The following is a 19,103-nucleotide window of genomic DNA, read 5'->3' as shown; positions in this document are numbered from 1 at the left end:
GCAGATGTTGTGTGTGCCGCACACCAGCGGCTGGGAGGAAGCCGGTGTAGGTGAGTCGGACTCCAGCGTCCCCTGCATTTAGTTTGCCATAAAGCCAACCCAGGAACACTGGGGCATTTCACCGCAGCCGCTCAGCTGAGGGGACAACTCCCCTCCAGCTCTTCGACCAGTGTGACCATGACAACCATCTGGAAACAGGCGTCCCAGCCTTCCTCGGTTCAAAAACCTGAGCCTGCAGAGGCAGGGTAAATAGTTTTTGCCTTTTCCCTTCTATCCGTAACTTCCACCACTCCAAAGATTCTAAAACCATCTCTCCTGCCATTAATGCCACTTAAATGCCCTCGACACTTTGGCTGCTGGGTGCCTTGGTTTGGAATGCAGAGTCTGAGGTACTTGAGGTTGTTTTAATTCTGTAAATATGAAAAGGGAAGCAAGGCAAATGCTGAAGCTTGCAACCACAATCTCTCATCGGTTTGCTGAGGAAATTTTCTAAGATGAAAATAGAAAGGCACATGTCGCCCTGTGAAGGACGTGGCCCAGCCGCCTACTCTCTGTTGCTGTCTCCCGCTACGACCTCTCACACAGGTAGGAAGCCCCTGCGGCCAGCGGGGCCAGCGAAAGGACAGCTCAGACGGCCACCACACTTGAGTTCTGTGCTTTCCTGGGCATAGGAGGAGCTACAAACTTTCCTTAAAAAAAAAAAAATCACACAGTTTTTCAACAGGAAGAGTGAAGTAGAAGAACAGATCATTTAATTATACAAACAAAATCGCTTTCCTTTGCTCCAGCGAGTCCAGGCAACCTTTCAACTTCATCTGCTGCCTGAAAGAAAGGTTTTTAGTATCAGAAAGAACCTCGCTGTCCTCCAATATCCACATGGAAAACAAGATCAGAAACAAAAGTCCACCATGGAAGAAATCCCAGAGTGATCCAATTTGGAAAGAATTTAATTGACAAAATAAAACGGAGGGAAAATGGTCCAGGTGGGGCCCTAGGGAGATCGGACTCCTGTCCCAGCTGAAGTCTGCCCAGCACACCTGGTGGGCAGCCCCTGGGCCTGTCACTGCAGAACCGGCCTTGACAAGCAGACCCACTGTGCGCGACGCCATGGTTTCCTTACGCACTCGGCATTATGTACAGATATGAAAAAACCCAACGGCAGGTGGCTGGAAAGTGGCTTCTAGCTCCCCTATGCTGGCTTGGCACGTTCACGCATGCAAAGCGAGGCGGTTTTGCGGGCTTCACCAAACAGTTAATTTTGGCAAAAAGAGAAAACAAACAAACAAAAAGCTAAAATTCATAAGCAGGATTTAAAAGCCACTGAAGTGAAAATGATGTATTTCCTCAGCGTTATGGAGTTAGACTACCACTACAATCTTTTTTTTTTTTTAATAAAGTCTCTGCCATCCTCTCCCCCGACTCAGGTCAAAGTTCATAGCAGCAATGCACAAAGTCCTCTGTGAAGCCAGTGTTCTCTGCTCCCCGGGTCAGAGGTCACAGGTCAAGTTCAGTCAGTCCGAAGAATCATGGGCGGGTGCTCGCTGTCCTCATCCAGGCGCAGGGCGCTGGCCTCGTCCTCTAGGCAGGCGCCACCCACAGCACCCAGGTCGTCTGTGTAGGCTGCAAAGAGACGACGAAGTCACCCTTCAAAGGCTGGGGACACACCACAGACCCTATGACACACACTGAGGACTGTGTTTTGGCAACACTGGTGTATATTTATAAACTGCATCCTGTATTAAGACGTTCTGAATTCTGATTGCTTTCTAATGAACTCTTTGCAGCCTTAGGCAGCTCGAGATGAAGTCATTTGTTCTCTGACATTCATAAATGTCAAAATGATGCCTGCACAGTAAACAGAGGCTCCCTAATGGACGGGCCACAAACTCTCTCAAGCTGGTTAAGAGCTCAAAAATAACGCCAGGAAAAAAAATGACACTAGGAGACTCTCAGGGTGGGCTCATGAACTGGAAGGGCCGGTTCACAGATGGGAGTGGCAGCGAGCAGGCACAGCCCTGCGTGGGTGCAAAACCACAGGCTCTCCCACTGGAATGCGAGTTGGCTTTTTTAAGAAGGTGGCTCACATAGCCAAGGCTGTGGCTGGAGGATCTCATGCATGGGTCTTAGTGCTGCCGCCGGAGGGGAGCCCATTGGCCTCGTTCCCCTACAGCTTCTGCACTTCACAGGCCCAGCATGAAGGCAGTACTCGATGCAGATTTGCTGAAGGACGAAAAAGGTGGGAGGGAAAAGACAGAGGCGAAACCCTTGGCAGTACTTTTCAGGGTGGTATCTTGGCTGAGAGGTGGCCAGTCTGGGCCCAAGTCACGTGACCCCCGAGTCACCTGAGCCAGGATGACATTTTCTTTAAAAACGGAGAAAATGAGCCTGGTACGGTGGCTCATGCCTATAATCCCAGCACTGTGGGAGGCTGAGGCGGGAGAATCACTTGAGCCCAGGAGGAGTTTGAGACCACCCTGGGCAACATAGGGAAACCCCATCTCTCCTTTAAAAAAAAAAAAAAAAAAAAGGAAATGAAACTGAATTCAGCCTTGAGAGAGGCCTTGGGAACACCCATTTACCAACCTCGCTTATGTTCTCAGAACCAGTCCCCATCTTTCCCAGTGAGGAGCTGGTGGGGTGGCTCCGGAACCAGCAGAAGGCAGGAGCACTCGGGGCTGTGGGGCTAATTACCTTCCAGGTTTGCGTCACGCCCCTTACCAAGTCTCGTTGGGGATGAAGGCACGTAAGTACCTTTTCCTGCAGCTGCGCCGTATGTCTGAGTGACTAAGGGGCAGTCGTGAGAGGCAGAGTCCAAGATCTCATTGGTCGTTTCCAGACTGCCGTCCAGCCTGGAGGGAAGAAAGCGACACAGCTCAGCGTCTCCACACCGGGCGGCCTCGCGGGCAGTACACACTGGCTGCCCTGCGGCAACAGAGCCAGCGCACCACTCACCACACAGGACGCCAGGCATTCATCACGCCGTGGCAACTTTAATCTCCTTGTGTATCTGCACACATTTTTACATGAAGAGTTTTACACGGAAAGTCTAAAGAGGGAGTTATACCTAACAAGACAATATTTCACTTTTACAATGGAAGAACTAACTAATAACGAGGATTCACTATTTACAAAAAAAGTCAGGCTAGCCCGGGTGCAGTGGCTCACGCCTGTAATCCCAGCACTTTGGGAGGCTGAGGCAGGCGGATCACGAGGTCAGGAGACGGAGACCATCCTGGCTAACACAGTGAAACCCCGTCTCTACTAAAAATACAAAAAATTAGCAGGGCATGGTGGCATGCACCTGTGGTCCGAGTAGCATGCAGCTACTCGGGAGGCTGAGGCAGGAGAATCGCTTGAACCTGGGAGGCGGAGATTGCAGTGAGCCGAGATTGCGCCACTGCACTCCAGCCTGGGTGACAGAGTGAGACTCCATTTCTCACACACACACAAAAAGCTAGGTGCAGCGGCTCACTCCTGTTACCCCAACACTTGGGGAGGCCAAGGCAGGAGGCTCACTTGAGCCTAGGAGTTCCAGACCAGCCTGGACAACCTAGCAAGACCCTGCACAAGAAAGTAATTAGCTGGATGTGCTGTGCGCCTGTAGTCCCAGCTACTAGGGAGGCTGAGGTGGAACGATCCCTTGAACCTGGGAGGTCAAGGCTGCAGTGAGCTGTGACTGCACCACTGCTCTCCAGCCTGGGCGAGGGTGAGACCCTATCTCTAAAATAAAAAATTATATGTTGTTAGAACTTTTTGATCATTAAAAAACATGTAAGACAGAATGAAAATGCATTACTTCCCAATGAACAAATGTTAACTCCCTGTTTTCTAAGAACAAACCTGTACCTCGCGGTGAGACGAGAGGCTCTCAGCCACGTGCACTGAATGGTGGAGGCCACCACGCTGTGCCCTTCCTTTCCAAATGCGAAACTCCACCCTGGGGAGGAGGGCCTGGCCTCCCAGCACCTCTCCCCGACCTAAGAACAAATGCGGCTCCCGCCACCCCTGCGTCGCCTCTGTGCCCAGTCCCTGAGGGAGCCCTGACACCGCCAGCTGCAGCCCGGGGCTCCCTGTCTTGCGGCGGCATTGATTTCACCTGGGAAAGCGAAGCTCCCGACCTGCGCGGCATGGGCCGCTGTGCTGGAATCTGCCCCTCTATGTCACTGGTTTGCAAGGAAATAAACAAACGTTCGCCAGGTGCCCCGAAAGCCCCCCCTGCCAGCGCGGAGCAGCTCCGTGAAGCGGCCGGAGCAGACTCACCGGTGCTGCTTCATCAGGGCGCACTCGCCACCCTCCTGGGGGTCCAGGTTGTACATGTACAGGTACCCGTCGGCGGCACCCACCAACAACCGCGGGATCTTCTGAATTCTAGGGAGAATAAAGAGCAGCCAAATTCTAGACAACTGTCACAAAAACGGTCTTACTACATGGCAGCCTCACTTGTGGCAGGCGAGGAAAGAGACCCCAGCAAGATGAGCACAAGGGCAGCTGCAGGTGTCTGGCGCCCCACTGACCTCGGCTCACAGGGCCAAGGCTGCACTCGTGTGCTGAGCCCTGAAGCCCACGGGAGACGAGAGCGGGATGAAACCAGTTTTGTGGCTTCTGGGATTATTATAGGTAGTCATCGTCAGAGAAGTTTTCCAGGATGCTAGTCAGATAACAAAACTGGAAAATGATGTTTAAAGACGCACGGAAGCCCAAAACCCTGCCATCACTGGATGTAATGACAATCTTTCCCGCACGCAGCACAGAACCTCCACAGGCCCCGTGTGTGTTCTGAGGCCAGACCCTGGAGCCGGACGGATGCCTGAGACTCGGCAAGTGCGGTTTCTGTGGCCCCAAAGGGTTAACTACGGCACACTCACGAGGTTTGACTTAACGTCTTTCATTAATACCGCAGACTATCCACAAAAACAGAACGGGAGCCCGTGTGGAAATGGACCCCCGCACAGAGCGGCAAGCCTAGCGCCTGCCAGGGGACCTCCCCTCCCCGACAACTCTCGTCGGAGTGTCGGCTCTAAAAAGCTGCTCCTGTTCGGGAGAAGCACGGAAGGGGTCACAAGCCGCCAGGACTGGGCCCCTCGGCCTGAGGCACACGGGGTGGGGGACGGAGGCGCCGGCTCTACTCACGTGGCTAGCGAGCAGATGTTTTTGTGGCCGCAGAATGGCAGGCGGACCGTGGCGAAGGCTCTGCCCTGGTTGAACATTTCTGTCACTTGGGAAGGCAGGTAGCTGGTGGAGGCCATGAGCACTTTCCCGAAGTACCCGGTCCAGGTGGTGGGCTCCTCTGGGGGTCTGGAAGGAAAGGTCACCAGACACATGAAGCTGCACCCTCCCTGGGGGGACGGCCACCCCCTACTCACACAGCTCTGGAGCCGACAGCAAAAGTCTCCATTCTTCACAGGAAAATTAAACAGGGTTGGTTATAAGCAGACACTCAGGGCCCCAGGGGCGTCACGGAGCTTCCTCTGGGAGGTGTCGGGGGAGGGGTGCTCAGGCTTCAGGGAGGAGCTGCAGCCTTTGGCCACGGACAAGACGTGGCAGCTGACCACACATCCCCTTTGCAAGGGTGTGAGGACGTCTAGGGCCTAACTGATGACCCCTGCTAGGTCTCTGTAATAGAAGTCTCCAAAAACCTTGAGTATAGACCCCAAAATGTTATTTTCCCGTATCCTGTTTGTGTTGCTATTCATCTTTTTTGGGGGGGAGGGCGGGGCATGCTCCATTTGTCTTTTTAAAAATTGTGATGAAATATACCTAACAAAATTTATTATTTTTGACCACCTAAAGTATGTTATTGTTAACGCTGGTCTGAGTGGGATGTTCTTTAAAAAATTTTTAAAGACAGGCTGGGCGCGGTGGCTCACCGGCAGATCGCTTGAGCCCAGGAATTCCAGACCAGCCTGGGCAACACAGCGAAATTCTGTCTCTACAAAATTTTAAAAATTAGCCAGGCATGGTGCACGCCTATAGTCCCAGGTACTCAGGAGGCTGAGGCAGGAGGATCGCTTGAGCCCAGCAGCTAGAGGCTACACTAAGTAATGACTGTACCACTGCACTGCAGCCTGGGCAACAGAGTAAGACCCTCTTAAAAGATAAGACCCCCCTCATGCTACACATTCATTGCAATAATAAATTCTTGTGGAAGCCGTCCATGTCTCTGCTTACCCATGGGCAGGTAAGAGACGAGCCATTCACCCTAGTGGGCTGTCTGATCACAAACGCTTTTGTCGTGAGGGGAACCTGAGGAGGGGCCATCTTCACTGACAAAAGGATGTCCACCTGGGCCCTCCATGCCCTACGCGAGGCCTCTGTCTACCCTGCGTGCTGCCCGTGGGAGAAGCTCATCTGCTGGGGCCCATCCTCCTCACTGCCGAGCCTGGATGCGGAGGTGCTCGCTCCATGGCCAGCTCCAGGGTCTTCACTGGCTAACGATGTCAGAGGGTGGGCGGGTCCGTGCTTACCTCTCATCCCGGCAGCAAGTGGGGACAAAGGGTTTTGCATCATTTTTAAAGAAACGTATATTTGCAACTCACTTTTCTTTCACAGTCTCGAGTTTGAAGATGTGCACGGTCTCAGTGTTGCTGGAGGCGGAGAGGAACATGCCGTCCATGCTGAAGGCCAGGGAGCAGATGCTCACACACCTGGGGAGATGCGCAGGTTGGGGCGGGCCACCGGAGCCAGCAGCTGCCCCAGGGGTTCAACTCAAGTGGCGGAGAAGAGTTCCTGTCACGGGCACACTTGGGCCTGCTGGTAAGTTTTATTCCCCTCCAGCCACCTTCTCAAACATTTTCCTTGAGAGAGGAAAATGTTCAAAAGGAAATACTAAGAACAATTCGTTAACACAGCTGCAAGCTTCCACATGATGAAAGGAATAGGATTTCACTAAACCACTTTTAGCTGAAGTAGGATGGATTTATAGTCCTAAGGTGAGTAAAAGAAAACTCAGTAATTTAAGTTACAGCCATTCTTTCCACACCAGAGGGTAAATCGGCAACCTCAGTAAAGTTTAAGAACAGAGCAAAGCGCCGGGCACGGTGGCTCAAGCTTGTAATCCCAGCACTTTGGGAGGCCAAGGTGGGCGGATCACGAGATCAAGATATCGAGACCATCCTGGCCAACATGGTGAAACCCCCCGTCTCTACTAAAATTACAAAAATTAGCTGGCTGTGGTGGCGGGTGCCTGTAGTCCCAGCTACTTGGGAGGCTGAGGCAGGAGAATCGCTTGAACCTGGGAGGCACAGGTTGCAGTGAGCTGAGATCGCACCACTGCACTCCAGCCTGGGCGACAGAGTGAGACTCTGTCTCAATTATTTATAAAAAAAAAAGACAAAAAAAGAAAAGACAGAGCAAAACTTTCAACAGGCAAAGTGGCTCCAGTGTGTCTTAAAAATCAATCGGCATCCCAAAGCCACTAAATTCATGTGAATTTCTTCATAACCCTAGAAATACAAGATACTTTTAGCCCTGTCCGTAATAGCAAGGGGTTTTCCTGGAGTCAGTGTTGACCATGTGTATGAATTAGGTAGGGGTATGAATTAGGAATGTTCTCGCCTTAATGCAGCATCCAGCGATGGGGGTGGGGTCAGGGAGGTGCAAACGAAACCGCCTTTGCAAAATTATGACTGAGACGGTGAACGAGATCTAGCTTCACTGACTCCATCTTGCTTCTCATCTCCAAGCTGTCCTTGTTCATTCCCGGGCATAGGCTGAATTAACTTTGGGAGAAAGTTTGCTTATGATATTTTGCAGACCCTGCACTTGATGGATCCGGTGGCCCCACACAGATCAATGAACTGGTTCATCTGATCTTGTGGCCCCCAGCCAGGAACTCACTGAGTGCAAGAAGACAGCTCCGACTCCCTAAGATTTCATCTCTGACCATTCAGCCCTCCTGGCTCACTGGCTTCTCCCCACCCAAGTTATCCTTAAAAACTCTGCTCCCTGAATGCTCAGAGAGACTGATTTGAGTAGTAGTAAAACTCCAGCCTCCCGCATGGCCAGCTCTGCATGAATTACTTTCTCTACTGCAATTCCCATCTTGATGAATCGGCTCTGTCTAGGCAGCGGGCAAGGTGAACCCCTTGGGCGGTCACCCAAATATTCCATTTGCCACAGGCAAAGGAATGTGAGAAAAATATGTGGAAGGCACTAGAGATGCATGGAGAAAGGGATTTAACCCAAGGATCAAAAAAAGGCCTCCTCGAGGGCGACACTCGACTTGGACTCCCAGGGTTACAGAAGCCGGCCAGGCCACCAGATCTGCCAGCTCACGCAAGACCCTGGTGGATAAAAGAGATCGGCTCTTCTGAGGATCTGAAAGTGCGGTACTGCTGGAGCCAGGACAGGGACAATGAAACAGAATCAGGCTGGGCGGAAGGGCTGGTGCTGGGAGGCCTGCTGAACCAAGGCAGGGGCCTGGGGCTAATCCAGCAGGACAGAGGTGTGGTGGGAGATGTCAGGTGGGGTGTGATTGGATTATATTTACATTTTTCAAACAGCCTGGGTGAGAGTCTGAAGAATGGCCTGACGGGAATCCAGGGCAACAGCAGAAACCAGGCAAAGCCTGGATCAGGTGGCGTGGCGGGAGGGGCACAGGGCGGGCCCACAGCTGGGAGCTCCCTGGAGGCACCATTCAGGCGGAAGGATGCAGGGCCGAGTCCCTCTGGCTTGGGTGCCAGGGTGCTGGCAGGTGGTGCTATTTACCAAGATGGGGAGTGTGAGGGACGAGGGGCCAGGGGCAAACTGGCCTGGTGGCTTGAGGTGCCCAGCAGGCAGGAGGAATACGGGCACCTCAAGAAGGAAGCCAGGCTACACGTCCAGCCCCGGGATCAGCACACACACAGGCCATGGGGGTGAGGAAGGGGGTTGGGTGAGGAGCAGCTCCAGGGCAGAAACAGGCACAGGAGGGGAACTGGGCAGAAGCAGCAACACAGGAAAACTCCAGAAAGATGTGGTGTGAGGAAGAAGACCAAAGGACACGAGGAGGCAGGAGCTGGAGGAGCGGTGACGTTTGGGGATACTGAGGTGCACCTGCTGCACCTGTGGGGATCCCATGAGGAAGGGGGACCAGATGGCGGGAGAGTCCCCGAAAGACAGCCCCTCCTCTTTCAACAGCCACCTTCAGGGAGGGAGGTACTGATCAGAGACGTGGAGCCCCAGACCTGAGGTGGGGTCCCGCCGACCACGGCCACGCGACTGCAAGTGCTCCCTAGGGCTCCGATCTGAGGCACGGGCTCCAGAGCCCGAGGCCTCCCCTGCTCTACTGTCCGACAAGGGAGGGACAGTCCTGCCTCCAAAGCAGGCGCCACAGGAGGCATGTAAGCACCGATGAGGGAAGCTTTGCAGCCTGGAGGGAGGAAGACAAGAGAACTCCAGCCTGCGGCTTCTGGGTTAAAAAAGGGGCCAATGCCATTTGCTGAGGGTGGAGGCGGAGCTGGAGAGCTGGAACAGGTTCTCAGAGCGTGGCCTTTAAAGGGGAGGGTGCGCTACCCATGAGGTCGCCGCCCCGTCCCTTAGAGCAGGCTGGGAGCTGCCGGGCACTGGAGGGCCCACCTGGTTGCATGAGCGCTTCACAACTCTCACGCTAGCTGGTGGGATCGCAAACAAAAACCCAATCTGCTTTTCTGAAAGTGCTCTTCAATTCCCATGACAAGACCGATGCCCAGATCTTACCCGGTGACCCAGCCGGGATAGAAATGCTCGTGTGGAATTCTCCTGGGGGTTCTACTTGTTTGTTCATAGATAACATAAAACTGAAATCCAAATACAACCTCCAGAATCCATTCTGGACATTCATGTACTTTACCTCTTTACTCCTCTCCGAAACTCAAAGAGTTTTTGTCCTTCTGGAATGGAAAATACCCTAATCACAGTCCCCTGTGGAAGGAAAAGAGAAAAGAAGAATTTGAGCTGAGTTAAAACAGGAATTTCCCATCTTTCACAGCAGACTGCAAATGCGCCACACGGCTATCTCCAGGACAGCTCTGCCCTGGGCCACCAAGGAGTCTGGGGTCCCCCAGGGCCCCCCTTGAACATCACCTCCACACTTTTTGCCACGAGCATAGAAAAACACTCCCCTGTTCTATTGTTGACTTAATGTTCAATCTTTTCTTTAAACCTATTTTAAATGACTACTTACTCTCAACACTAACAGTCTTCAGGGCAAAAGTGGCATATCATTCTATTGTTCTGAGTCATCTGAAGTTTAAACTATTAAAAATAAAAGCCTGGGCCGGGTGTGGTGGCTCACGCCTGTAATCCCAGAACTTTGGGAGGCCGAGGCGGGCAGATCATCAGAGGTCAGGAGTTTGAGACTAGCCTGACTAACATGGAGAAACTGTGTCTCTACTAAAAATACAAAATTAGCTGGGTGTGGTGGCGCATGCCTGTAATCCCAACTACTCGGGAGGCTGAGGCAGAAGAATCGCTTAAACCCAGGAGGTGGAGGTTGCAGTGAGCCGAGATTGCACCACTGCACTCCAGCTCTGGAGCAAGACTCCATCTCGGAAAAAAAAAAAAAAAAAAAAAATAAATAAATAAATAAATAAATAAATAAATAAATAAATAAAAGCCTGGATTTGTGTGTGGTACACGGGCAAGACCTTGTGGTCTGACGAGGCTTCGGACCCCACCAAGGTCTTTCCTGCCACTTTAAATTCAGTTACGGATCCAGAGAGCCGATTAGCTGGAAATCTCAACTACCTTATAAGGAGTCAATCCCAACTCACCAAATGGTAAGATGCACATGAAGAAAATCTTACTAAGACAAAGAACTAGGAATACAAGGGAGCTCGGCATGTGCCTGCTTTAATGGGAAGTGTCTTGAAGATGCCAACTTCCCCCAAGTTAATATCAGATCTGTGGATGATGAGACAGACATGAACATCTGGGGGAATAAATAGAGAAGCGCCAAGAAAATAACGAGCAGGACTCTGAATGCTTGAATATTAAAAGAATACTATCAAGTGATATAATGGTATTAAATTAGCACAAAAAGAAATAGACTGATGGAAAGAAAGGCCTTAAAATGGGTAGCATTCCAAATTTGCAGGGCAGGAAGAATTATTCAACATTCACCCTCCTACTATACAAATTTTAGGAGGTTCAAACTGTTAAATATAAAAACTGTTAAGAATATTAGGCTGATGGAAGGTCAAGGTAGGCAGATCTCCTGAGGTGAGGAGTTCGAGACCACCCTGGGCAACATGGTGAAACCCCATCTCTACTAAAATACAAAAGAATTAGCTGGGTGTGGGCCAGGTGCGGTGACTCACGCCTGTAATCCCAAACTTTGGGAGCCCGAGGTGAGCGGTCACCTGACGTGAGGAGTTCCAGACCAGCCTGGCCAACATGGTGAACCCCCGTCTCTACTAAAAATACAAAATTAGCTGGGCATGGTGGCGCATGCCTGTAATCCCAGCTACTCAGGAGGCTGAGGCAGGAGAATCACTTGAACCCAGGAGGCGGAGGTTGCAGTGAGCCGAGATCGTACCACTGCACTTGAGCCTGGGTGACACAGCAAGACTCCGTCTCAAAAAAAAAAAAAAAATTAGGTGGGTGTGGTGGCACGCACCTGTAGTCCCAGCTAGTTGGGAGGCTGAGGCACGAGAATCGCTTGAGCCCCAGAGGTGGAGGCTGCAGTGAGCTGAGATCGCGCCATTGCACTCCAGCTTGGGCTACAGAGAGACTCTGTCTCAAAAAAAAAGAAAGAAAGAAAAGACTATCTAAGCTGAATGCAGTGACTCATGCCTGTAATCCCAGCACTTGGGGAGGCCAAGACAGGAGAAACACTAGAGCCCAGCAGTTCAAGACCAGCCTGGGCAACATAACGAGACCCCATCTCTACAAAAAACAAAAAAATCAGCTAAGCCTGATGGTTCATTCCTGTTGTTCCAGGAGTGGAAGCTGCAGTGAGCCATGATCATGCCACTACACTATCTCTGTGTTTATAAATAGTAAAAAGTGGCTGGGCGTGGTGGCTCACTCCTGTAATCCCAGCACTTTGGGAGGCCAAGGCGGGTGGATCACGAGGTCAGGAGTTCACGACCAGCCTGGCCAACGTGGTTAAACCCCATCTACTCAAAATACAAAAATTAGCTGGGTGTGGTGGCGTGCGCTTGTAATCTCAGCTACTCAGGAGGCTGCGGCAGGAGAACTGCTTGAACCTGGAAGGCGGAGGTTGTGGTGAGCTGAGATCATACCACACTGCACTCCAGCCTGGGGGACAGAACAAGACTCCGTTTCAAAAAAAAAAAAAAAAAAAAAAAGTAAAAAGCAGCAGATGACCTAAGTGTAGAACACCAAGGAACTGTTTACATAAATTCTGGTGAACTCATACACTGGGATAGTATACAGCTATTAGAAATCAGGATATAGGCCAGGCACGGTGGCTCACTCCTGTAATTCTAGCACTTTGGGAGGCTGAGGTTTGTCGATCGCTTGAGCTCAGGAGTTTGAAACCAGCCTGGCCAACAGGGTGAAACCCCATCTCTACAAAAAATACAACAATTAGCTGGGCGTGGTGGCAGGTGCCTGTAGTCCCAGCTACTTGGGAGGCTGAGGTAGGAAGATCACTTAAGCCTGGGAGATGGAGGTTGCATAGAGCAGAGATTGTGCCACTGCACTCCAGCCTGGGTGACAGAGCAAGCATGACCCTGTCTCAAAAAAAAAAAAACTGGTACTTGAGAACACTTGGTTCTCTCTGGATGGAGGGACACAAACTGAGCTTGTAACATTGAGAATTAGAGAATGAACTATTTTCTGCATCCATATACAAAAATAACCACGGCAAAGGTTTTGTCCTCTGCAGCCTAAACTTTCAGATGAGACATAATTTTGTGGCGCACGTCTACCGTGCAATACTAATTAATTAAGAGTTGTTTTGTTGCCACATGACCGCAAGATTCTTGAAAGCAGGATTAAGTCACAGGCCTCAGGGGGGCCTCAGCACCTGGGACAGAGCAGGGCTGAGAAGGCCTTGCTGCTCTCACTCCACAGATGAGAGGATTCCATGTAAAAGCAATCAAGGTTCCTCTTTATAGTCCAGAAAAAAAAATTCTATTTTTATGGGCCTTAAAATTCCATCAAGTACTTTTGGGCCTTTATAAGAGCTACTAAAAAAACATTAACAGTGAGACTTTGATTAGTCAAAGGGTAACAGAATTTCAGGGCTATTTCAAAGGGAAAAGAAAAGGACAAGGTGATATTGGGATAGTCTAGCATAATTAGAATCAAAGTCAGACTTGGAGTCTGACCCCTCTGTTGCTGCCCAGTTGGGCGGCCCCGGGCACACCGCTTAACCTCTCTGAGCCCTTGCTATGAAACAGAGAACTGTTTACCTTGCTGAGGGGAAACAAATGAGGTAATGAAGATAAAAGATCCAGGATAATTCATGACCCAGAAGTGACCCATAAGCGGTGACATCATTATTACAGAACTCGGGTGTGAGACTGAAGAACAAAGGCCCAGGCAGGAAAGCTAAGGAAGTGAGCCGACGTTTTATTGTATCTTCTCTGGTCGATAGTTTGAGGGGAGAGATGGCTTGAAAGGGGAGGCTATTTTAGGATTTCAATGAGAAGCAAAATCATATCCAAATCAAAGTAAAGGTCATCGGTGGCCAATGAAGAGCGGAGACAACGGAGGCGGGAGAACAGACGCGACCTCAAGACAGAAGAATGGAAGACGCAACTTTCAAGAAAAGAGGAACTGAAACAAAAAGAGAGGCACAGTCCAAATGAGGAAGAGAACGAGGAGCCTTCAGTCTCCTGGGGGCCAGGGAGCCTCGCCACGCGGTCACAGGTACACGGGGACATTTAGAGGCCATCTCCTTTAAAGCCAGACATTCTTCTTACTGGAATCTCTTGAATTCATAGTTAGAAATACATATAAAACATTGATACATGACTTAAATACACTACTACCTACGGCAGCAACGTATTAGAAACAAAGTCCCAAAAGGGTGATGTTGACATGAATCACAACTAAATACTGCGCGGCCATTACAAGTGTTTTTGAACTTAGACAAATGTCATGCAGAGTGAAAAAGGATAAATTATACCCATAGTAGGATCCCAATTTTGTTGACTAAAGAGAAAATGAAATACACTGAAATGTGTTCAGACTGGCTGGATAGAATTCTGTCTTTGCTTTTTCACGTTTCATCACTGTCTGGGTTCTTTACTGTTATGTGTTAGTTTCATCATTTAGAAACAAAGTGGGTGAGCGGTGTGGTTACACATGGCACTTCTGTCTCCTCTGGACATTTCTGTATTTTCTACTACAAATGTGGACCAGCTCTCCCGTCCCAGTGGCACACCGCAAGCTCCGCTCACTCTCGGGCAGTACACGCCCGTGGCCTGACAAGCGGGTGGCTGTCTTTGCTTCTCCTGGAGCTGGTAAGTATAGGACCTTGCCTCTAAGGTGGCTGTGTGAACAGAACTGAAAAAGTCTGTGGACGCCTTGGCACCAGTGCTCCCCCGGGGAAAAGCAGACTCACCTTCTCCGAAGCCGTGGCAAGTTTAGTTCCACTTGCGTCAAAGGCCAGTGCCGCTAAAGGACTGTCGTGAGCCGGAATCATGTTTGCAGCTCTCTGAAAAAGGGACACCAATAAAGAGTGGCCACCGCACAGTGACCGCCCACGCCCCAGGGCTGGCACTTGGTCCGCAAGTACCAATTAGCTGTTCCTAAAACACCATTACGGTCCAAACAAATGCCAAACCCATTTGATTTACTGGGGCTGGGCATCCAAGGAAATGCTGCTCCAACTTTAGAAAAAGCAAAGCAATTTATCCCTAAGGTTTTCTATGTTCCTTCAAACATTCCCGTGGCGAGGAGCTCAGCACTGGTCTGAACGCTGCAGCAGATCCAGAAGCAGAATGAGCCAGACCTACTCTGCTACTGAGAAGAGAGTAGCGGGGCTGGGCGCGGGGCACCCGCCTGTAGTCCCAGCACTTTAGGGGGCCGAGGCGGGAGGATGGCTTAAGGCCAGGAGTTTGAGGCCAGCCTGGGCAACCCAGCAAGACTCCATCTCTACAAAAATAAAAAATTAGCTGGGTGTGGTGTTGCATGACTGTAACTCCTTGGGAGGCTGAGGCAGGAGGATCACTTGAGCCCGGGAGGTTGAGGCTGCAGTGAGCTAGGACTGCACCACTGCACTCCAGCATGGGCGACAGAGCAAGACCGTCTCAAAAACAAACAAACAAAAAAAAAAGTGCAGCGGTTGTATTGCTGAGCCAAGCCAGGATGCTCCTCTTCAGGAAAAAGCCACACTTTAGAGAGCTATTCGAGCAGGAAAGGCATCTCACCAAATTAATGGTATCGAAGACCTGCACCTCTCCGATGGTCGCGCTCCCTGGGTACGCCAAGTAGCAGTTGTCGTTGTTGATTGACAGCGCACACAGGCCTGCAAATGACACACGGAGGACGAGATGCAAACTTCCACCTGAGAGTTCCTTCTTGGATGTCAGACATAATTCAGCATTCACTTAACAGAGCATTAGGAACAAATAATAGCTTGGATACAATCTTGTTTGCTGTGTTAAGAAAGTTCTGCAACCCCAAATCCCCACCTTAGGTGATACCAGTATTGTCAAGAGATTAAAGGCCTTTGGTTTGAACTGATCAGTAACCTCAAACTTGAAAGTTGATCAAACCAATGAGTTTATGTGGTCACATGACCAGCATCAGTAGGAAGGCAGCTTGGTTTGGGATCAATACTTTTAAAATCTGTCTCATCTGCGGAACCTATAAAAAGAAAAAATCTCTCTCACCTATAGCTATCTTTCAAGGGCAAAATCAGAAAAATGGGATTCTCTCCTCACAAGTTAGCTCACCTGCAGGGTTTGGAGGCGTCTCCCTGATCGTATGCAGCACCTTCATGTCCCGAATGTTGTGGATGTACAGGGACTCCTCCAGGCATACTATCAGCCTCTAGGCGAGAGACAAAACGAAACCAAACGTGAAGCAACGGCCAGTGCAATACCTGCCCCAATCTCCAGTTGACTGACTCCTGGACTATGACGCTCTCGTTCCTTCTATTGTTATTGTATTTTATTTTTTTGGAGTCAGTGTCTCGCTGTGTCACCCGGGCTGGAGTGCAGTGGTGTGATCTCGGCTCACTGCAACCTCTGCCTTCCGGGTTCAAGTGATTTTCCTGCCTCAGCCTCCCAAGTAGCTGGAATTACAGGTGACTGCCACCACGCCTGGCTAATTTTTGTATTTTTAGTAGAGATGGGGTTTCACCATGTTGGCCAGGCTGGTCTTAGGACTCCTGACCTCAGGTGATCCACCCCTGCGTTGGCTTCACAATCTTAGTTCCTTCTAGAACACCATGCAGACCAATGTTAGAAGCGCCAAGGATACAGCTGCTTTCCATCAACAATCAAGAAGGAGCCAGGCCGGGTGCACCTCTCCCTCATACTCACCCCAGCTCTACTGGGAATTCTAACCAGGCCATTTAGTTTAGTGTTAGGCAAATGCTAACCTACAGCTAAGACAAGTGTGCTGTGAATAGATTTGGAAAGATTTGCTTTTTAAAACTGATGCTGAGTGCAGCACAGGTAAAATGAAAATAAGGGGGTTTTAAAAGGTCTAACATTTTATTGTGCACTCAGATTACTTTGCAAGTTCCTGCTCCATTTGGAAGAAAATGAATGTAGACATGCAGACGATGCATCGCTGAGACGATTTATGCAAGAAAGATGACGGGCATGCACCCAGCTCTACATTAGTTGGACATGAACACAATTTGTATGCTTTACAATTTTTAAATGCTCAAGATATGATGTCTTATAATTTCCCATTCTAACCAACTATGTCAGTTAACAGACCAGTTCCTAGTTTCAACTGTGTAAGGCAAGAACGTCTCTACTGTGACTTCACCTAGTCACTGTATCTCAGGGTGCAGCTACTGGCTGTCATCATGTCCACTCTACAGCCAGCAGCCTAATCAGCTTTCCCTGCAGGGAGTGCGGGCAGAATCAGATTGCCAGGGGTCTCCCGGGTGGTGCTGTTACCCTGGGCGTGAGCACAAGCTGGGAGACACACACACGTGCGTGAAACACACACACGTGCCACCCACGTCCTTCCTCTGTGCCAGACAGTCTTATTAGTTTAGGGGGAGATAAAGTAATAAATTCTTCATCTTGAATTCAAAGTTAAACTAACAATTTACAAAAGGAAAAAAAGTCTCTAAGTTTTTTTTTTTTTTGAGACGAAGTCTCGCTCTTGTTGCCCAAGCTGGAGCGCAATGACATGACCTCGGCTCACTGTAACTTCCGACTCCCGGGTTCAAGCGATTTTCCTGCCTCAGCCTCCCGAGTAGCCGGGATTACAGGTGCCTGCCACCATGCCCAGCTAATTTTTGTATTTTTAGTAGAGACGGGGTTTCATCATGTTGGCCAGGCTGATCTCAAATTCCTGACCTCAGGCAATCTGCCCGCCTCGGCCTCCCAAAGTGTGGGGATTACAGGCGTGAGCCACTGTGCTCGGCCAAATATTTTTTTTTTTAAGTAACATTTATAAAAGCAAAACCAGGTAATAAGTGAAAGAGACTGCCATCCACCCTCTGGGTGGGGCCGGGGACGCCTGTATGGGAGCAGTGTGGCAGAGGCCCAGGCATTTGTCGTGAATGGAATGGGCTGAGCAAAGCTGGTGGGTGAGGAAACAGAGCTGGTCTCTGTAGGCAAGGATCTGTGCCCGGCAACGTGGGGCCAGGCAGCAAGGGAATGACGGAGGGGCATGCCGGTGGGGTGGGCTTGTCCCAGAGTGCTGGAGGGAACAACAGACAAGCCCACACCCAGCTGGGGAAGCACTCACCTGCCTGTTGAGCTTCACAGCCAGAATCGTGTTGGAGTAGCTGTAGTTGCAGATCTCAGTTCCCTTCTTAAAGTGGCAAACCTTTAGCTTCCTTGGTGCTTTAAGGCTCACGATGGCCACTAGGCTGCTGGAGAACAATCTCTCTACAATGCACACATCTTCCGTATCGGCTGAAATCACAAAGGGAAGTACATGCGTGAACATCTCCACATGGCTATGGCCACAGGCAGAATCTGTGCTCAAAAACAAACACCTGCCTGGGCGACAGGCAGGGCACAGCGCTGAGGGTGCCTGCGGAACATGTGGTCATGGGGTGGGGACAGCCCGGGAGTCTGAGGGTCTTGATTCGCTGGAGCCTCAGGAGCGTTTCCACTGTAAGGATGGCCCCTCACGAGCATTCACACGAAAGACAAAGGTTCCTTTCAGTCAGTTCTGTTGCTGGATTTGAATGGTGAGTTTAGGAACCAAACTCCTAGGTAAAGTGAAAGAGTAAGGTCTAGGGGCTCCCTTAATTAAGACACAAACTACTACGAAACTGCAATTGCTTCCCCTGGGTTCCATAGACTCATGTGCTGAGCGCTAGCCTACGTGCTTGCATACTGAGGCTGGCCAAAGAATCACACATGTCCAAAGTGGCATGACACATATTTATTAAAAAGATGTTGCTATTACACTCGTGTCACAAAATGCTGACATACGTTCTAAGAAATGCCCTGAAGGGGCCGGGCGCAGTGGCTCACGCCTGTAATCCCAGCACTTTGGGAGGCCGAGGCGGGTGGATCACAAGGTCGGGAGATTAAGACCATCCTGGCTAACATGGTGAAACCCCATCTCTACTAAAAATACAAAAAATTAGCCAGGCGTGGTGGTGGGCGCCTGTTAGTCCCAGCTACTCAGGAGCCTGAGGCAGGAGAACGGTGTGAACCCGGGGGGCGGAGCTTGAAGTGAGCCAAAATCGCGCCACTGCACTCCAGCCTGGGCCACAGAGCGAGACTCCATCTCAAAAACAACAACAACAACAAAACAAAGAAAAGCCCCGTAGGCAATTCTGTCGTGCAAACACAAATCTAGATGGTAGGCCTACTATGCCCCTAGGCTGTATGCTGTGGCCTGTGGCTCCTGGCTACAGACCTGCGCTGCGTGTGACTAACTGGATACTGTGGCCAGCTGCAGCACAGTGACAAGTACTTGTGTGTGTGAATGAAACATGGGAAAGCTGCAGCAAAAACACGGCTGCTCCTCTCAGAGGACCACCCTCGCACCCGCGGCCCCTCGCTGACCTACGC

The 19,103-nt window shown here is 50.5% G+C and overlaps 1 protein-coding gene across 5 annotated transcripts in view; it reads right to left on the bottom strand.

Annotated features, from left to right (window-relative positions):
* Positions 1-730: 730 nt before the first annotated feature.
* The window catches only part of WIPI2 (WD repeat domain, phosphoinositide interacting 2), a 41,583-nt gene continuing 23,210 nt past the window's right edge, over positions 731-19,103 (bottom strand). For 3 of the 5 annotated variants that reach the window (XM_003819759.6, XM_003819757.6, XM_008973173.6), the window contains 10 exons: positions 17,818-17,987; positions 15,834-15,930; positions 15,306-15,403; positions 14,498-14,590; positions 9,809-9,879; positions 6,537-6,644; positions 5,131-5,295; positions 4,261-4,368; positions 2,719-2,849; positions 731-1,620 (listed from right to left, as the gene is read on the bottom strand). In XM_003819759.6, the coding sequence (XP_003819807.1) occupies positions 1,508-1,620; positions 2,719-2,849; positions 4,261-4,368; positions 5,131-5,295; positions 6,537-6,644; positions 9,809-9,879; positions 14,498-14,590; positions 15,306-15,403; positions 15,834-15,930; positions 17,818-17,987 (1,154 nt within the window). In that variant the 3' untranslated portion in view covers positions 731-1,507. The remainder of the gene's footprint in view (positions 1,621-2,718; positions 2,850-4,260; positions 4,369-5,130; positions 5,296-6,536; positions 6,645-9,808; positions 9,880-14,497; positions 14,591-15,305; positions 15,404-15,833; positions 15,931-17,817; positions 17,988-19,103) is intronic. The other 2 variants (XM_003819758.6, XM_003819760.6) reach the window with 1 other exon arrangement.

Source organism: Pan paniscus, chromosome 6 (assembly GCF_029289425.2).
Source record: "Pan paniscus chromosome 6, NHGRI_mPanPan1-v2.0_pri, whole genome shotgun sequence".
Taxonomy (NCBI): domain Eukaryota; kingdom Metazoa; phylum Chordata; class Mammalia; order Primates; family Hominidae; genus Pan; species Pan paniscus.
The sequence above is the reverse complement of the archived record's forward strand: the minus strand, read 5'-3'. Positions and strand labels throughout refer to the sequence as shown.